Here is a 16,470-nt window from a genome sequence, read left to right as displayed (position 1 = left end):
TACTAAATCATATTTGTGGTTGACTGGTACTGATGCACGATTTGTCACCCGAACTGTACGTGGAACAACACTATGCCTGGCCAAACAAAGACCTTTCTCTCATCCTCTATAAACTATTATCGGGTACGTACTTGAGCAACTGAAACCTGCATTAGCTTTGCAACCTGCCTGACTCTCATTTGAAACATGATTGAGCGAGAGAGACCTAAAAGAATGGAAGAGTGGTGTGTGAGAGGCAGCTTTGAAAGAAAAACAGGACGAGTCATTAATATTTGATGAAATCTAATATTTGAAGCGTGCTAAAACTAAAAGAGCATTGTGAGACTCGTTAAATATAGATGCTGGCTAATGGCTTTGATGGCTGTCCTGACCAAGATGAGGAAATGCAGGAGAACACAACAGCTCATAAACACCGTGCTTCAAGCAGGGTCCTGTAGTACTGAACATGAAGCCTTAATGACATTTGCATGTAGGATCTAAAAGCATAATAAGGCCTCCAATAGGTTTTTACATTGACAGATCCTAATATCAAACAGCAGCATTAACCAAGATGAGAAAAAAGTCGAGAACGGGCCTGTGAGCTTTGTCTTTTAAACATGGCGGCTCTGAAACGTTAGTGGGAAGTATCTTTGTCTTCTCAAGGTCCCTCTACGAGGCACGGCTGCCACTCGCGACACATAAACATTAAGCTGCTGTTCATTGACTGGCTTCAAGTGGTCTCCAAGCAGAAAAACAAGACGAATTAAATGAGCATGTCTCAGTCCGCTCGTGGTCAGTGGTGTGCCTCGACTGGAGGCTCAGCAACTTCTGAGGTGGAGACCGTGACTAGGGAGTGGGGGGGGAGGCGAGGTTGAACGGGATTGGGAGAGGAAAGGGTGGGGGGGGGGGGGTCCAAAATGCCACCCCTGACCTGACCCCCCCCGTTTTGAAGACTGTGGCCTTTGTTTGGTTGCCTGAATCAGGCCCTTTGTCCATTGTCTCTAGCCTGGACTGCTATGCCTCTGTGGCATAATCCTGTGGGGCTGAAGTCAGTCCGAGACCGCGGCCCCTGCCTCTAAGCATCCCTCAGACGGCCTGCCAGTAACCCTCCCCTTTAACACTCAATTTATGCAGGCCCACAATCAGACCTCCTTAAAGGGGCATTCCGCTGTCTCTGCACAGCCAGTTGGCGGACAGAGAATGGAAATGTTGTGCTTATCCATTCAAAACGTATGTAAATAATGGAGAGAAGTGCCTGCTAAAATCCTGTTTCATCTGTCACACGAGGTATGACAGTCCACAAACGGTTTTCTCGGGAGTGTTCGAATGACACATCCAGAGAGACAGTGTGCCGTCAAACCCAGAGAACAAATGAGTGAAACAATAAACACGGCTCACGTTCAAGACTCAGAATGAGAAAGTGGTACGAGACTGAAACACAGAGAGAGACACAGAGAGTGGGAGAGAGAGAGAGAGAGAGAGAGAGAGAGAGAGAGAGAGAGAGAGAGAGAGAGAGAGAGAGAGAGAGAGAGAGAGAGAGAGAGAGAGAGAGAGAGAAGTGAAGCGAACGAACAGGAAGAGGAGGAAGTGGTGAGCAGATGGGTGTGGCTGAGTAACGGTTGTTCTATCGGTCTGTATTGAGCGACACGACCAGGGGACTTTGTACGTGATGCCCTGGACAGACCTACGTCATCTCAGCATGGACACCAAGGTGAGCCCAAAATCTTTCGTACCCAACAATGTTTTCCCTCACCAAAAAGGAGAGAGAGAGAAACAGACAGACAGGACAGTAGACAGACAGACAGACAGTTAGAGAGACAGACGTTTAGTCAGACAGACAGGTGCTGCGATGGACAGACAGACACAGTTAGCCACATGGAGAGACAGACAGACAAGCAGTTAGTCAGACAGACAGGCAAACAGACAGCCGGCCAGACAGACGGCCGGTCAGACAGACAGATGAGGCAGACAGACAGAGGGCGGAGGGGAGAGAGAGGGCTGACAATCCAGCCCGGGGCACACAGTGCCCTGTCTTGACATATGCTTCAGAGTGAAACGAAGAGCGACACGACCTGCTAATCTGGGCTGTCAAACCTCTAACGGCTCCTGACGTTCACCTGTCACAGCAGCCCCGGCCCTCAGGACCTGCTGCCATCAGGATAGGTCAGGGCTGGCGTCTCGGCCAGGGCCAGATACACTCACCCGGCCTTCTCATCCTCCCCCCTCCTCTCATACCTGCATCAGGCAGAATGAGGTCACGGAAATGTACCTTGGACACTGTCATCTTCGCTATTTCGTAACAACGGAGTACATCAAAAAATGTGTGCTTCCTCTGCGTTCGGCCCAGTACATTTGCATAGCTATTGTTTTTTCTTTTATGTTGTACAACCATGCGGTTCCAGAATGCATGAAGCTCATTTGATGTTGCGTGCTTGATATTGGATTGTTCTCTGACTTTGAAGGGTATTTCGGTGGCAGTGGATCCTTCAGGGGCATCGCCTCACGCTACGACTGTACGTTTAGTTGTCCTGACAGGATTGAGATTGATGAAGGGGTTTTAAACCTCGAGAAACTGCAACAGAGACTCTTGGTGATGCACCCCCCCTGCACCCTGGGCCTTAATCACGATTCAGTTTCATTCTCTCACTGTGAAGATAAGATCATATATACTAGTATGCAATACTATGGGTTGTTTTTTGAAATCCAATTTGGATGATTGCGTGAGCGATCCGTGACCCATTTCGGTAATGCAGAGGAAGTGTTACTCATGAGGTATATAGCACAACTTCCTGTTTGCAAACAGACACTCTCTGTCACACAGGCAAGATCCTGATATTGAAACTGGGGGGTTTCAGGGTACAATTTGTTCCCCTGTGAGTATTTCCACTCAGTCTTACAGACTTGTCACTTCTCTCCACATTACTCATATTGCGTCGAAGAATTCTGAGCAAACTGTTGAAGAAAGCAGCCATTGAAGAGCCATTACAGCAAAACCATTGCAACAGCTTGTTTTGAGACCTGTTATCCCTGTAATTGACAAGGACACATCGTTGTTTGTGTGTGCGAGTGGATAAGGGAGGCGGTGCGGGGTAGGGTAGGGCATGATTGTGCCTGAATGACTGCATATGAAGATCTATTGTTCTGTGGATGTAAATAGACTTTAGTTTGTGTGACTGTGTGTGTGTGTGAGAGAGTGTTCTGGCATGTATGCACATGTGTGTGGTAATGAGGCCTGATAGATGCGGGATGTCAAACGTCTTTAATCCATTGTGTGCGACAATAGCACCCTGATAGCATTCTCCCCGTGATCTGTATTCACGTCACTTGTCACCTGCCTCAGATCCTTATCTGGCAGCTTTCAGCTCTAAAAGTGGAGGTCAGCTTTAAAGCTGCATTCATTCCAGGCCGGACCCTGCGTTCATCGTAACGTAAATTGAAGCCAGTCTTCTTCTTTGTTTTTCTTGTAACGCTTGACTTTTGTTCCCTCCCTTTTGCCCGTGGTTGTGTTTCAGATTCTCTGCGCGTGCCAGCTTCTTTACGCGTGCGTCCTGTTACAAGGTGGGTTCGCCGTCTTTTGGGCTAGCATTCTCGTCCAAGGAACACACACACAATCATACCCTCTAGTTCTCCCACTTCAAAAACCGAACAAGCCTAGATTTATAGACGATTCACGTTTTTCTCAGAAAACAGGTCCGAGTTCCAGTGCTGGATCCTTTAATTAACAAATGGCTGATTGAGCTGAGTAGATCACTGTGGTCAGTTGTAGATTCAGTTCTGATGCTGGTGTGTCTGTATGTGGGGACCTCGAGTGGGCCTGCTGATGTCTGTCCCTCCAGGGGTTGATTGGGAGATGCTAAGTGACAGTCTGGATTAGTTTCTCTGTCCTGGAGAGCAGACTGGCTCTGTTCTCTTCCAGAGAATCAACCCTTTCTAGTTACGCTGCTCAGTCCACGTACACAAGACTATTATTATGACACACTGTCCATCCAGTTACAACACTCCTTTGTGCCCTCCCTCCCTCCCTCCCTTCGTCTCTATTTCCCTCTCTGCTTCCGTCTCTACCTCTCTTCTTCTTCGCTTGCTCTCTCATTCCCTCCTTCTTACCCTCCCTCCTTCCATCAACCTCTCCTCCCTTCCCACACCCTGAGTAGACACATTCCTAACACTGTGTACAGCCACTGATCGTTGCAGCGAAAGCTTTAACTGTCTCAAGCTGTGCTTGAATGGGTTCTGAGGTTCTGAGGTTCTTCCGACTGCTTTTTTAGTTCTGAAAATGCATATTTTTCTGACAGGTTCAAGAGCTCAATCTGCTACACCTGGAACCGGACCAGTGAACTTGAATGTCACCAGTCCTCCAGTGTCCACCGGTACGACCTGTGACCTCATTGCTGTGGTGTCGCTGGGTTGCAGAATCAGGGAGCTGAGTTTTTTACACTGTTTCAGTTTTTCCGCCATGAATCAAAAGGCCTGACAACCAAGGGCTACTTTTTAATTTATCTCATTATGAGGATGAAGATGAGATCAATAGCCATAGACCACTTTCAGCCTGCTGTTTCGATTTAAGTGCACTCTCAGAAGTAGCTTCAGAAGATTATATTAATTTCTCAATTAAAATTTGATAAGACCCTGTGATATGAATCAAAGTTTCACTAAACAAAAAGATAACTTACTTTTCAACCTTGATATGTATCTCATTTCGTTTCGTTCTTTCAGGCAATAGAATGGACAACAAGACTAGCTTCACCTCAGGACCCCCACCTCTCAATGTCACAACCATTGCTTCTACATCAGGTGGAGTCCTGTGTCTGGTTCAAACTGTGTTCACATCCATTCTTGTCCTTTCCTCTCCTCTCGTTCACTCTCTCCCTCTGTGCTTCCTTCCTCAGCGCTGACCAGCCAGTCAACACCGGCAGCCAAGCCCTCCTCCACCCCAGGTATATAAAACGAATAAACTACAGGCTGTCAGTAGGTCTACATGACCAACTCCATATTGGGGGGGGGGGAGATGCGGCAATGAATTCTGGGATATTGAGTTTTCCCTATTCACCATTCATAATCTCCCTATCAGGGATGCGTGTAACGTCAGACTCATTTAGCAGGTCATTAGAACATGTCCGATTTCCCATTCCTTATTTTTAGATAAACCTAATAGCTCAGGGTTCTGAAACTGCGAGAAGAGACAGAGCTGATACTGATGGCTGTACAAAGTGTTTCTAGACAGAACTGCGATCGAAATGTTCCAAAATGCCTTTTTTTTAAAGAGTAGAAAGATGAAGGCATGCACCTGGACATAATAAGATGTAATTAAGTATGGGTCCACGTGACAAAGATAAGGAGTCGGTGTGCCCCAGAAAAAACGATGAACAGAGTAGGTTTACCACTGCATAATAAGTAAGGCTATTATAAAAGTTAAATCCAGTGGGATTGCAAAGTTACAAATCAAACTAAATTCCTGCGAGTTCATATCTAAAACCAAAAAAAAATGTTCTTCCATTCATCCATATTCACAGTGACATCATCCAGTCCTTCAACAAGACTTCCCACCAAAAACACCACGGTTGCCTGGGGTAACTAAGCAAGAACACTCACCATGCCTGCCATTGGCTCTTTCCTTTGGTTGTTATCTCATAGCAGACTTGACAGTACCTGCACTCCCAGTGTCCCTTGTTGGGTCTGTGGAGGAGAGGGGAACAGCACGCCTGGCTCCCTGTCTCGCCAACAGATTAAGGCTTGATTGTTCCTCATGTTTGAGATTAGAGGTGTCCCGCTGCACTGGGGCTGGGTCAGGCTGTTGTGCCAGAGATCTGATGTCACATCAACAACTCCTCAGAGGATCCTGTGAGACACATCTGGGATATCTGATGTGTGTCCCATCATAACACTGTCACCATTCTGTACTGTCAGTCCCAAAGTTGTGATGCCACCAATAGATAACTTTGAAACATGTTTTTCTTTGCTCACAGACGACAAATGGAATGCTCCATTCACGTACGGTAAGCTCAGTTCATGTCTGTTCTCAAACTTACCCACAATTCACTGCCAGCCCCCCACAATTTAGTTGTTGTTGATTTGCATGGAGGTGGGTTTGTGGATTTCACACGCCACGCTCAAAGATATTAGCAAGTCATGTACAGCATGGTAACTAAACGTCCGTACCTGTGGTGTGAACTGTGCCTCTGTCCAGACTACACTAGCCTCCGCGTGGCTGGGCTGACGGTGGCAGCCGTGCTCTTCATCCTGGGGATCATGATCATCACCTGTGAGTGGGACCACCAGCGCACCCACAGGACCCCTGCTACACAACCCTGATCCCAACAGTCTTACAGTGTCTCTCCCTCTCTGTCTCTCTCTCTCTCTCTCTCTCTTTTGCTCTCTCTCTTTCTCTCTCTCTCTCTCTCTCTCTCTCTTTTTTGCTCTCTCTCTCCCTCTCTCTTTCTCTTTTGCTCTCTTGCTCTCTTTCTCTTTTTGCTCTCTATCTCTATTCCTATCTTTTTATCTCTATCTTTCTATTTCAATCTCTCTCTCGCTGTCTATATTAATTTATCTCTTTCTCTCTCTCTCGCTTTCTGTCTCTCTTTCTGTCTCCCTTTGTCTCTCTCTGTTTCAGGTGGTAAAATAGCCAGGATCCCCAGGTGTCATGTCAGTAAGGGAAAGTGAGTGGTCTGCACCTCCCTACCAACGGTTAAACCATTTTACAGTAACATGCATGCCTGGTGCTCATGGTTTGGTATCAAATCTTTACAACGCCATACAGAGGATGATTATCACATGCAAATATGAGGCCCAATATGGAGGTACAGTAGATTAATTTGTTTTTCATGCACCATTGAACAAATGGTAAGTAAAAGCTTGTGTTGAGTCCCCTCCCAAGATCCTTCACAGTGGGTGAATAGAACAACCGTCGGTTTGATGACTAATGGATCGCAGACAGTGTGCGGTTGCTCAAGACGTTTGTTAAAACAATAAAGGATTGCCAGGTCAACCATGCTCAGATCTGCTTATCTTTCTTTTCACTAAATGAACAGATGTTTTGATATTTCCAAGTGATGAACTGGTGTTTTCCCACCACTATCCTGTGTTGTTCACCCAGGTCATACCAAGTCACCAGGAATTAACCAGAGGAGAGACTGTGCAGAGAGCCTGGAAGCCACCCACCAGGGACACTAACAAACATTGTATCAACAGTTCTGGATGTGTGTTGAGTGCGTGTTCTTCCCTAGTAGGCTACACGCCGAACAGGAACAGAGAGGTTGAAAAATACAGGACAAACAAAGGAAACATGAATCATGCTGACAAGTGTAAAAGCATTGTGTTATCGTCCTGTTCATCTTTGCTAAATGTTGTTTCCATGACATGGCTGGAAACTGAACTGAAATTTCAATTGATTGTGATCTTCTGAATAATGAGGAGAGGATTCATATTTTAATCACACACCCAGCCCCCCAGGCAAGCTGTTTCTCTTTCCAAGTTGTCTCTGTTAAAAACCTTGGAATCAATAACAACACTGCTCGAGAATTCCTATAAAAAGGCAGGAAATCAAAAAGTCGTCTCACTTCCTGTTCATTTACGCCACAGTTTGAGCGGCATCTAAAAATAAACCCTAACGTTTCCTACAGTCAGTCGCTGTGCGTTCTTTACAGAATGTTAAGTGTGTTTAAGTGCTAAGCCTCTTAGCTTTTCCCTTTGAAACGTAGATCAGTGAAGCCCAAGAGTTGTCTGCATCCACTTCAACACAACACCTTCACAAACGCGTTTGTGGAAGAAGACAAACACATACTGAGACAAGTGGAGAGAGCGGAACACGTTTAATCTTGGAAATGGAGAGAATGTAACATACAGAATTGCTATACTGAACTATACAATACTTTGCTATACTATGCTATGTCAATTGCAACAAAGAGAGAGAAGGATCTATGGAAAGAAAATGTGTTGGTTTATGTTGTGTGAACAGCTGTGCAAATATATGCCGTTAAATGGGTGATAGGCCGCAATGGCCTATCTATTGCAAGATCCATAAAGGTTAACATCCATAGATATTAAAAACTAGTATTTCAGTATCAAAGCAATGTTGCCGTAATAACATGTACATGAAGCCCTAACTAAATATGACTGCTTACTTCAAAACCTTTAGAATAAATTGCATTTAGATATAGAGGTTATGTATAAATCAAAATCTCATGACACAAATATAACACAAGAATCTTTCATATATTTTTTACATTGATTGCATATTATATAGTTGTGCAGAGAGCACCATCCCTGAAAGAGATCACAAAAATAAAGACGAGTTAACATATTCATAAACCAACAGAAGGCTTCTTTCTAAAAGAAGAAATGTTGTTCTAAAATAAAAAAATAAATGACAATAGATGAATTTCAAAGCAGACAGGACTGTGTTGTGGGGGACCTGCATGCTGTAGGGCTGGCTTGGTCAAGCATGGCCAGAGATTGGCCGAACGCAGCAATGCTTCTCTTTTATACCAAAGAAAAATGAAATGAAAAAGGAGACTGGCCAGACTTCTGCACAAGTGACAAATCCAAGTAAGCCCTTACAAATCTTTTTTTTTTGGTTTTGTTTAAAAAATATTATATATATATATACTCCCGCATAAAATAAAAAACCTTTTTTGTAATAGGAATGTCAGATAAGACAAGAGAGACCAGGTGGACATAATTAGATTCGATAATTAGAGTTGAAGACGCTTTTGCGACTGAATGTTGCAGGGTGATACTATGGGGTATCTCCGTTGCAGGACAAGACACGGATCTCTGTTTGATTTTGGCATTGCTGTTTGTTTGGTCGAACAAGCTTGCTCTTCAGCAACAGGAAACATTGTTTGGTTCTGTTTCTAGTTATTTCTGAGGGAGACAAGAATCCCCTTGCAATGAGAGTGTGGCATGAACACAAAGAAAGACCTCAAAGAAAGACAAATTGAAATGCTTTTGTAAGGTATAGACTACACCGGATTGGAATATTCCTTTTGAAATGCTGACTGTATTAAGTTTACTAGGAAGGAGGTGATCAACAGAAATACCACATGTACAAACACTAGAGTATGCACATAGGTAGGCATAGACACAAAAAACAAACATAACAGGCGGCTCTCCGACTTGTAGAACCCTCGCAAAACAAAAGAGATGGGCCACTTCATATTCAGCAAGGCACTGGTGATGGTTGTGGAGTGAAAAATGGGTTCATTCAGAACCACAGGTGCTTCTGTACCTGAGAATCTGGACACCAGCCGAGTCCTCCCCCAGTCTCACTCTTGCCCTCCTCCCTGGACGTCACCCCTGCCCTCACCCCTGGACCTGACCCCTGCCCTCACCCCTGGACCTCACCAGGGGTGGCTGAGCGGAGACACAGCCAAGGACTTGGGACCCCTCGTTCAGACTGACCTAGTGGTTCCAACACCACATCTCTCCCTTGCGAGCTTGAGCCTGCACAACTGCACACCATGTGACGCTCCAAACAAAATGCCTCGAGTCGTGCCAAACCTGATCGTGTCCACCTTCCCGTCTTTTACCGACCCCTGACCCCTGGCAAAACAACTTCCTTTTTCTGTAATACAGGGGAGAAATAAGCCAGTCCCGCGCGTCCTAAAGCTTTTCTTCACAGGGCACGATTGATTTCCATTTAAATGAAAAGAGAGAGAGAGAGAGAGAGAGGGGGGAGAGAGAGAGCGTGCTTAGCATGAATGAAACATGGGGCATCGTGGGTATTTCCCCAATCATCCTCTACACTTGATTTGATGCTCTAGATTTCTGCACCGCCCCTGCCCCCCCCCCCACACACACACCCCACCCCGCACCCCTCCGCCCTAACCCCCCCAACACCCCTCCCATGGCCCAGCGCATTCAGCATTAAACTACCTCTCGCCCAGTCATCTGAGAGCTATTTACAATCTGCGGGGGTTGCGGACGTCGGCGCGAAAGCCTTTCAAACGCAAAGGAGAGGGAGAACGAAAAAACAACATCATCATTCACGGCGGTCGATTAATTCACTGCCTCACAAGAGGGTGTTTCAGACCGTTTTTTTCTGCTCCTTTCTTTTCTCTCCTCCTCCTCCTCCAAGGTTCAGAAGGGAGGGAACCAGCTTTATCTTCCTGCTGCATTGCCTGTTGTCACTCCTAATGGGCCCGGGACAGGGGATGTCAGAGTCGTGAAAAGGGAGACTGAAGTGAGAACTGGGCTGGCTTACTGTGGATTAGGCCTTGCTTCCTCTGTCAAACAAGCCAGTTCCTCTCACACAGCCTTGTTCCAATTGCACTAAATCAAAAACAGATTTTTTTTTTGGGGTACAGAGGTACGAAACTCATTGGGGTAAAAGCCCATTTCTCGCAAGTTGTTAAATACAGAGTATTTCTTGGTCTAAATTACGCCTTTCATCAAAACAGGTTTTTCTACTGGCTACATTCAATGACTTCTATGTGGATTCCTCAAATAGAATCCAATTAGGTGTTTGGAATTGTTCCAAATGTCCTGAGATGGATGCATACTGTACATTTGGGATATCTGGGCCAAGGATATAGAAATACGACAGGATACACACTAACATGATTTAGGCACAGCCATTTAGACACAGCCATTCTGCGATGGCAGAGGAAGGAATGGCGGGGTGGGGGTGTGGGTGAGGTGGGGGTGGGGGTGGGGGTGGGGGTGGGGGTGGTGCTATAAGGGCAGGGTGGGTCTGAGGGGGGGCCATGATGTGTCCACTTCCTGGGTCAAAGGGCAGTGTGTGATAGAGCTCAGTGCATTGGTCCTCTCCTCCAGGTGTCCCGTGGGCCGTGTTGGGTTAGACCGCCCCTTTCTGGCCTTGTTCCGCGGGCACAGAGTAGATCCTGGAGAGACAAAGAGGAGAAGGGATGAGATGGGAGGAGAAGGGATGAGACGAGAGGAGAAGGGATGAGACGAGAGGAGAAGGGACGAGGCAGGCGCACACAGAGTGCATACAAAGATGCGGCGGAAGATTCCAAGGTGTCGCCTCTCAACGTTGACACTTTGAAGTTTCAATTTACAGCACATGTTTCGTCGAAACAGATGTAAATAAATAAACAAACCAACGCCGCATTCCACCTTTTAGATACGCCGGCGTGAACATTTCGGGCTTAAGAGATTTGTCACCTCGTTCTGGGAACGAGGCTCCGGGAGACGTGTCGGTGCAGCGTGGCAGGGCCCTGGCAGCTACATGGTGACGCCATCACCTCCAAACACACTGCCCTCCCCAGGTGGGGCTTTTAAACCTGGCGAGCCTCTGTTGATGCAACAAGCCGGGGGTTGCTGTGCGATTAAGCCGCTTTTCAGCGGAGCGATCAGTCAGCACCAAACACAGCCAGGGATGACTGCAGCCCCAGGAGCTACCCAGTAATCCTGCACAGGAATTTAACCCCTCGCAGACCAGCCTGTCTGTGAGTGTGTCTGTGAGTCAGTCTGTGAGTCTGTCTGTCTGTCTGTATGTCTTTCTTTTTGACTGTCTGTCTGTCTGTCTGTCTATCAGTGTCTGTCTGTCAGTCAGTCAGTCAGTCAGTCACTCAGTCGGTTATCCTCCCTATTTGCATTGCTAGCAGAGCTGTGAAGCTCTGGGAACTCATTAACCTCTCAACACTGCCTCACACACAGCACCAATTCACTGTCACGGGGGAAAGTGATTACTCTGCACAACGCCGGCCCACAGCGATCAACTCAAGGAAGAGCCACTGAGAGAAAGAAGGAGAGAGAGAGAAAAGCAAAGCAAAAGCTGGTTGAGCCGAAGCACCTGTGTCGGAGCCGTGCAGCCCCCGGAGAGACGGGCAACGCGTCTCCCTGCTCGACTGGTTCAGGCTGTTCTGATCGCTGATGGACTGATTGGGAGTGTCGCCACGCGGCGTTCGGAGCCACACTGCTAAGGCTCTCCTGCCCGGTTCACGTGAAGAGCTGCAGGCCGCGACAGGTTGGGTCCTGCACTGTGGGGTCACGCAAGTTCACACCCTCTAACTCATCTCTGTCTCTCTCTCTCCCTCCCCTTTCAAACCCCCCTCTCTCCATTTCTCTCTCCCTCTCTCTTTTTCTCCATTGACCCCCTCTCTCTCTCTCTATCTCTCTCTCTCTCTCCCCCCCCCACCCCTCTCTGTCATTGTTGCTGGGAGTGATTGAGCAGGGTGGGGCGAGGGGTGTAGGCAAGGTTCGAGGCCCCCAGGCTGTCACAGTAATGGCAAAGCAGGCCTGGGCAGGCTCGACTGGCTGGATGCTCCTGGTTGGGTTTTGTCAACCAAGCGTTTGTGTGATTTTATGCTCTGGCGTGTTGCCGCGAAGTGGAACAAATTGCCAAGGCAGAGAGGGAACTGTTACCCACCCGACTGGTTCTGTCACACTCTGTCCCTGAGTCACCTGGCATGAAGCTGAACATGCTGTACCTCTAGGAGGGAACGATGTGTCACTGCAGGCACAGAGACTGGAGACTGCAGGCCCAGGCCCAGACCCAGACCCAGGCCTAAACTCAGACCCAGAGGCTCTGGAGAACACCCTGCCTCACATCATCCTGGAGAACCCAGTCAACAAACCCAGCGGCCGAGTCTCCACCAGGCACGCACCTGACACCCTCCTCAAGATATCCACGGAGGACCGTGGGTATTGTATTACACCGCGAGCTCCAGAAACCCACATTAGCAGGTGTGAGACAATGAGGTTGATTGTGTGAGAGAGCAGAGCGACGTAGCCTTACCCTTGTTGTCGGTTGTGCATGCGGCGTCTCACCAACACGACAGCTGCGACGAGGTACAAAAAAAAGGAAGAACATTTCAGTAGTTTCACAAAGGGAAGGAGAAGGTTTACGTTTGCTTAAGCATTAGCAGGGTTTTCATGACAAATAGGAGCTATAGGATAGTATTCAGGGTCAAGCACCTGGATCAAGGGATTAACCACAGATCTCCCACCAACTCTGGGATTTCAGCAGGCACTCTGTCAAAGTTTACTACGCCTAAGCCTACTCAAGCCACCCCATAATAGCAAGACAGCAATATGTTTACTCTGTGACAGAAATGGAACTGAGACCAATAGCTTGTCAGAATGTATTTATATTCTTCATTTGTCCTTTCGTAAGAATGCTACCCTAAGGTATTTTTAGGTTAGATTGTTAATTAGGGCTACTTATATTTTATATTTTATTTTATATTATTTTTTATTCCCCTTAGTATTAGCTAGACCCCCCTTAGTATTAGCTAGACTTTGCTCCTTTTGTATAGTTAGTCCACATATTTAAGTTCCAATATTCTGGGGTTCCAATATGTTTAATGTATGCACCTCCCTGCCAAAGTAAATTCCTTGTTTGTGCAAACATTCATGGCAAATAAAATCTCTTCTGATTCTAAGGTTAATTCTTAAAACTTTAACTTGTCTATTTCTATTCATACACGTGACTACAGTATATGTTATTCACTGTGATTATAGTTGGTATAGGCACATCATGGAGCCAATTAGAGCCATAGAAACAGCTGTGATTGAGCACAGCACAATAATTGTTGTCTTATCGATGCCCAGATTCCTTACCCACGATGGCGGCGATCGACAGTGCCACGACACTCACTGCCACCACAATCACGATGGTGATAAATTCATCTGCAACAAAGAATTGTTTTTATCAGCCGGCATTAAGATTCTCTCACAAGCTGGTGAGACTGGCTGGTTGGCTTTAGTACAAACAGCGCATCTCCTGTGCAAACAGCGCGGTGGGGATCGCCGCCGAACGCGTCTACGTTTGTGACGGGCCGTGAGCTTACTTTGAGCTCCGTCTCCTCCTCCAGTGGACTTGTTTGCGCCCACCGTGTCAGCATCCGTCCTCAATACAGGCGGCCCTGCAACGGCGGGGGGGGGGGGGGGTTGTTAAATGATTGTCCGTGTGTTTGCGTGTGTACGCTTAATTCCCCAAAACAATGGCCGCGACACAGACATCATCCCGCGTCCCGCAACACGACCAAACAAAAGACCTAATCACACAGTGGTCGTCTGACTTCACACAAAGGCTGTTATCTCAACACGGCTGGGCGTGAGCGCAGAGCGCCCGTTGCTCAGCTCGGCGATCAATCTGATTGGCTTGATGAGAACCTCCGGACGGATCGTTAATCGTTCAACCTTCCCTCTCAGGTTGGGGGCGGGTGGGGGGGGGGGGGGGAACAAAAGGGGGGGAGGCAGTGGGAGGTGGGTGGAGGTAGAAGGAAGCAGCTGGGGGGCCCGGGGCTAACTGGGAGCTAGCTGGGGGTTCTTCTTCGGCTGTCTTGCCTGTCCTAAACAGCTCAGTAATTCTATCAAGGGCCCATCATGGGCAGAATGAAGAGTGACAGGGAGAGGCGTCAGGAGAGATGAGAATGCCAATGTTGATTAGCCGGCTGGCGGGACGGTATAGAGGTGGTTCAGAAGGCATCCTCCTCCTCATCCTCCCCCCTCCCCTCCTCTTCCTCCTCCTCCTCCTCCTCAAGCTGCAGGACATCTCATTTATTCCACTCTGGGTCGAATGATGTGAGGCAGGAGAAAGGAACATGGTCCACAGTCCTCACCTCCCTGGACTGGGCCACAGCCTAGGCTCTGGTGCCCGACAATCACACAGCATCCCATGAGCACAGATCAGTTCAAAGTAGCCTACTTACCGATATCTGGTACGAGGTCCTCATCATCGATTTCTGTGGGACAACAGGCGAGAGAGAGAGAGAGAGAGAGAGAGAGAGAGAGAGAGAGAGAGAGAAAGAGAGAGAGAGAGAAAGAGAGAGAGACATGAGAGAGAATACAATGTTTGCTTATTGAGTCTAATGGGGTTAAATTATCATTATAAGACACACACACACAGACACGTTATAGAACCTGGTTCACTACAAGATGCATCACATACCTCCGTTGCCAGAACCAACTTCGAACTCTTTAGCTGTTGGAGAGGACAGGGACAAGAGGCCTGCGTTAACTAACAACCATCACTACAAACTGTAGCTAGGATGATGTCATGATCTGATAAAAGAACGACTGTTGTGACATCAAAGGCCCATCCCAGCACCAACTGCATGATCAAGCATTTAAGCTTACTCCTTCAACTCTGAAACGATCATCAAATGGACTATTCTGGTGTTCTCAAACACTGAACTTCCATGTAAAAATTGTGTTAATGATGGCATATTTTCACTCCCATGGGCACCTTTGTTTTGCGTCTGTTTAAGACACACGTATAGGTATGTAGAAAGAGGCCATAACAGATAAGGTGTCTGACTTGATGTTTATCACCTGATAGAAACAGGTGAAAGGTGAAAACGTACCTATGGCAGCTCGCAGTACCAGGCACAGGACCAGGAATCGCATCATCTTCTCAAATGCTGGAGGGAGATGAGACAGAATGTTCTAAAAGACCTGCTAATGACACTCGCTCGTGTGTGAAAATGGCGTCTCGGCAACAGATGGTGTGAAAGATACACAAAGAAACACACCTTCGTCATATTGCGATGTCTGCATGTCACATTTCCAGCATAGGTTACATAAAAACAGGCTCAACGGAAAACGACAGTGATTGCACAACATGAACCTCATTTCCCACAGTGCTCAGCAGAAACCCGCGACCTCTCAGGGTGTTTGGTCACAGTCAGCTGGCATCAGGGGCCTATTCAACGTTTTCCCCTGGCCCTCCTCCATGCTGTGTCCCAGGCGGAGCGACCAAGCTGAGTCACAAATCAGCTCTTATTCAACATTAGAGCGAAAAGTGATTTACATCCACTGCATAAGCCATACTCTATTTAAACACTGCAACACAATGTGGGATATAATGCGACGTGACGCAAATATCACGGTTTCCGTCGGCACACGTTTAGGTGATATGTCGACAGGTACGTAGATTTTTTTTTGCTCAACCGTTTTCCTTCTTAGTGCGAAAGCCAAGTCCCTACTCCTGGCCTGGAGCCAGGGACAGAGTCCTTCCTGGTCGGCGTCTCCACGCCACACAGATGTGAACTCAGCTGTTCCCAGGCAGCAAAACAAAGCTCCAAAGTGCAGCTGGCCGGGCCTAGTACAATCAAGGATATATTTAAACATCAGTGCTCAGGAAACCACCTCTTGCCCACTGGAGGTCGATGCCTAGGTGGTCGGACCTGGCAACGGACCTGTGACCTCAGCTCACCCTAGGCACGCTGGGAGAATTCTCGTAAACAAGGCAGAGGAGTCTGCTACGACTCCTCCAGATTTTCCATGCGTCCATTGTATCCAAATGCGGTTTCTTCGGACGACAACTCTGGCGTAATATGAGAAGTGGGCATAACTTGCATTGTTAGGACAGACTAGCTTCTGAGAATTGACCTCCGGCCTACTAATATGTTAAAGAAGTTCATACGGTTCGCCATACTTGGTAAGCGGAGATCAGGATGGAAAGAAAGGAGGTTCCTGGAATGGGGTGGCTCGGAGAGAAATTCCTCCATCCAAGTTGGTTTGATGCTTGAGAAAGGCCTTGGGTTGGAGCATCTATGCTTCTAATCTCATTGGCGAGCGTTGCCG

At 47.4% G+C, this 16,470-nt stretch overlaps 2 protein-coding genes across 3 annotated transcripts in view; one reads left to right on the top strand and one right to left on the bottom strand.

The window, feature by feature from the left end:
- Nucleotides 1-1,516: 1,516 nt before the first annotated feature.
- On the top strand, nt 1,517-7,594 carry fxyd5 (FXYD domain containing ion transport regulator 5). Of its 2 annotated transcripts, XM_047042515.1 has the most exons (10): nt 1,517-1,690; nt 3,492-3,537; nt 4,272-4,346; nt 4,693-4,770; nt 4,866-4,913; nt 5,490-5,546; nt 5,943-5,972; nt 6,164-6,238; nt 6,587-6,632; nt 7,070-7,594. In XM_047042515.1, exons 1-10 carry the CDS (start codon nt 1,649-1,651, stop codon nt 7,092-7,094), a joined length of 522 nt encoding a protein of 173 aa, XP_046898471.1. In that variant the 5' UTR covers nt 1,517-1,648; the 3' UTR covers nt 7,095-7,594. The 2 variants fall into 2 exon arrangements, with proteins under 2 accessions (XP_046898471.1, XP_046898479.1); XM_047042523.1 differs by lacking the exon at nt 5,490-5,546 and having other exon boundaries at nt 1,524-1,690.
- Nucleotides 7,595-7,765: 171 nt separating this feature from the next.
- si:dkey-262k9.2 overlaps nt 7,766-16,470 on the bottom strand; it is a 13,037-nt gene continuing 4,332 nt past the window's right edge. The window contains exons 2-8 of the mRNA XM_047042538.1: nt 15,249-15,305; nt 14,834-14,866; nt 14,595-14,627; nt 13,731-13,805; nt 13,501-13,569; nt 12,677-12,719; nt 7,766-10,817 (exon numbers count right to left, since the gene is read on the bottom strand). Of these exons, the coding sequence (XP_046898494.1) occupies nt 10,772-10,817; nt 12,677-12,719; nt 13,501-13,569; nt 13,731-13,805; nt 14,595-14,627; nt 14,834-14,866; nt 15,249-15,294 (345 nt within the window). The 5' untranslated portion in view covers nt 15,295-15,305 and the 3' untranslated portion in view covers nt 7,766-10,771. The remainder of the gene's footprint in view (nt 10,818-12,676; nt 12,720-13,500; nt 13,570-13,730; nt 13,806-14,594; nt 14,628-14,833; nt 14,867-15,248; nt 15,306-16,470) is intronic.

Source organism: Hypomesus transpacificus, chromosome 2 (assembly GCF_021917145.1).
Source record: "Hypomesus transpacificus isolate Combined female chromosome 2, fHypTra1, whole genome shotgun sequence".
NCBI lineage: Eukaryota > Metazoa > Chordata > Actinopteri > Osmeriformes > Osmeridae > Hypomesus > Hypomesus transpacificus.
This window is presented reverse-complemented; position numbering and strand designations above follow the sequence as displayed.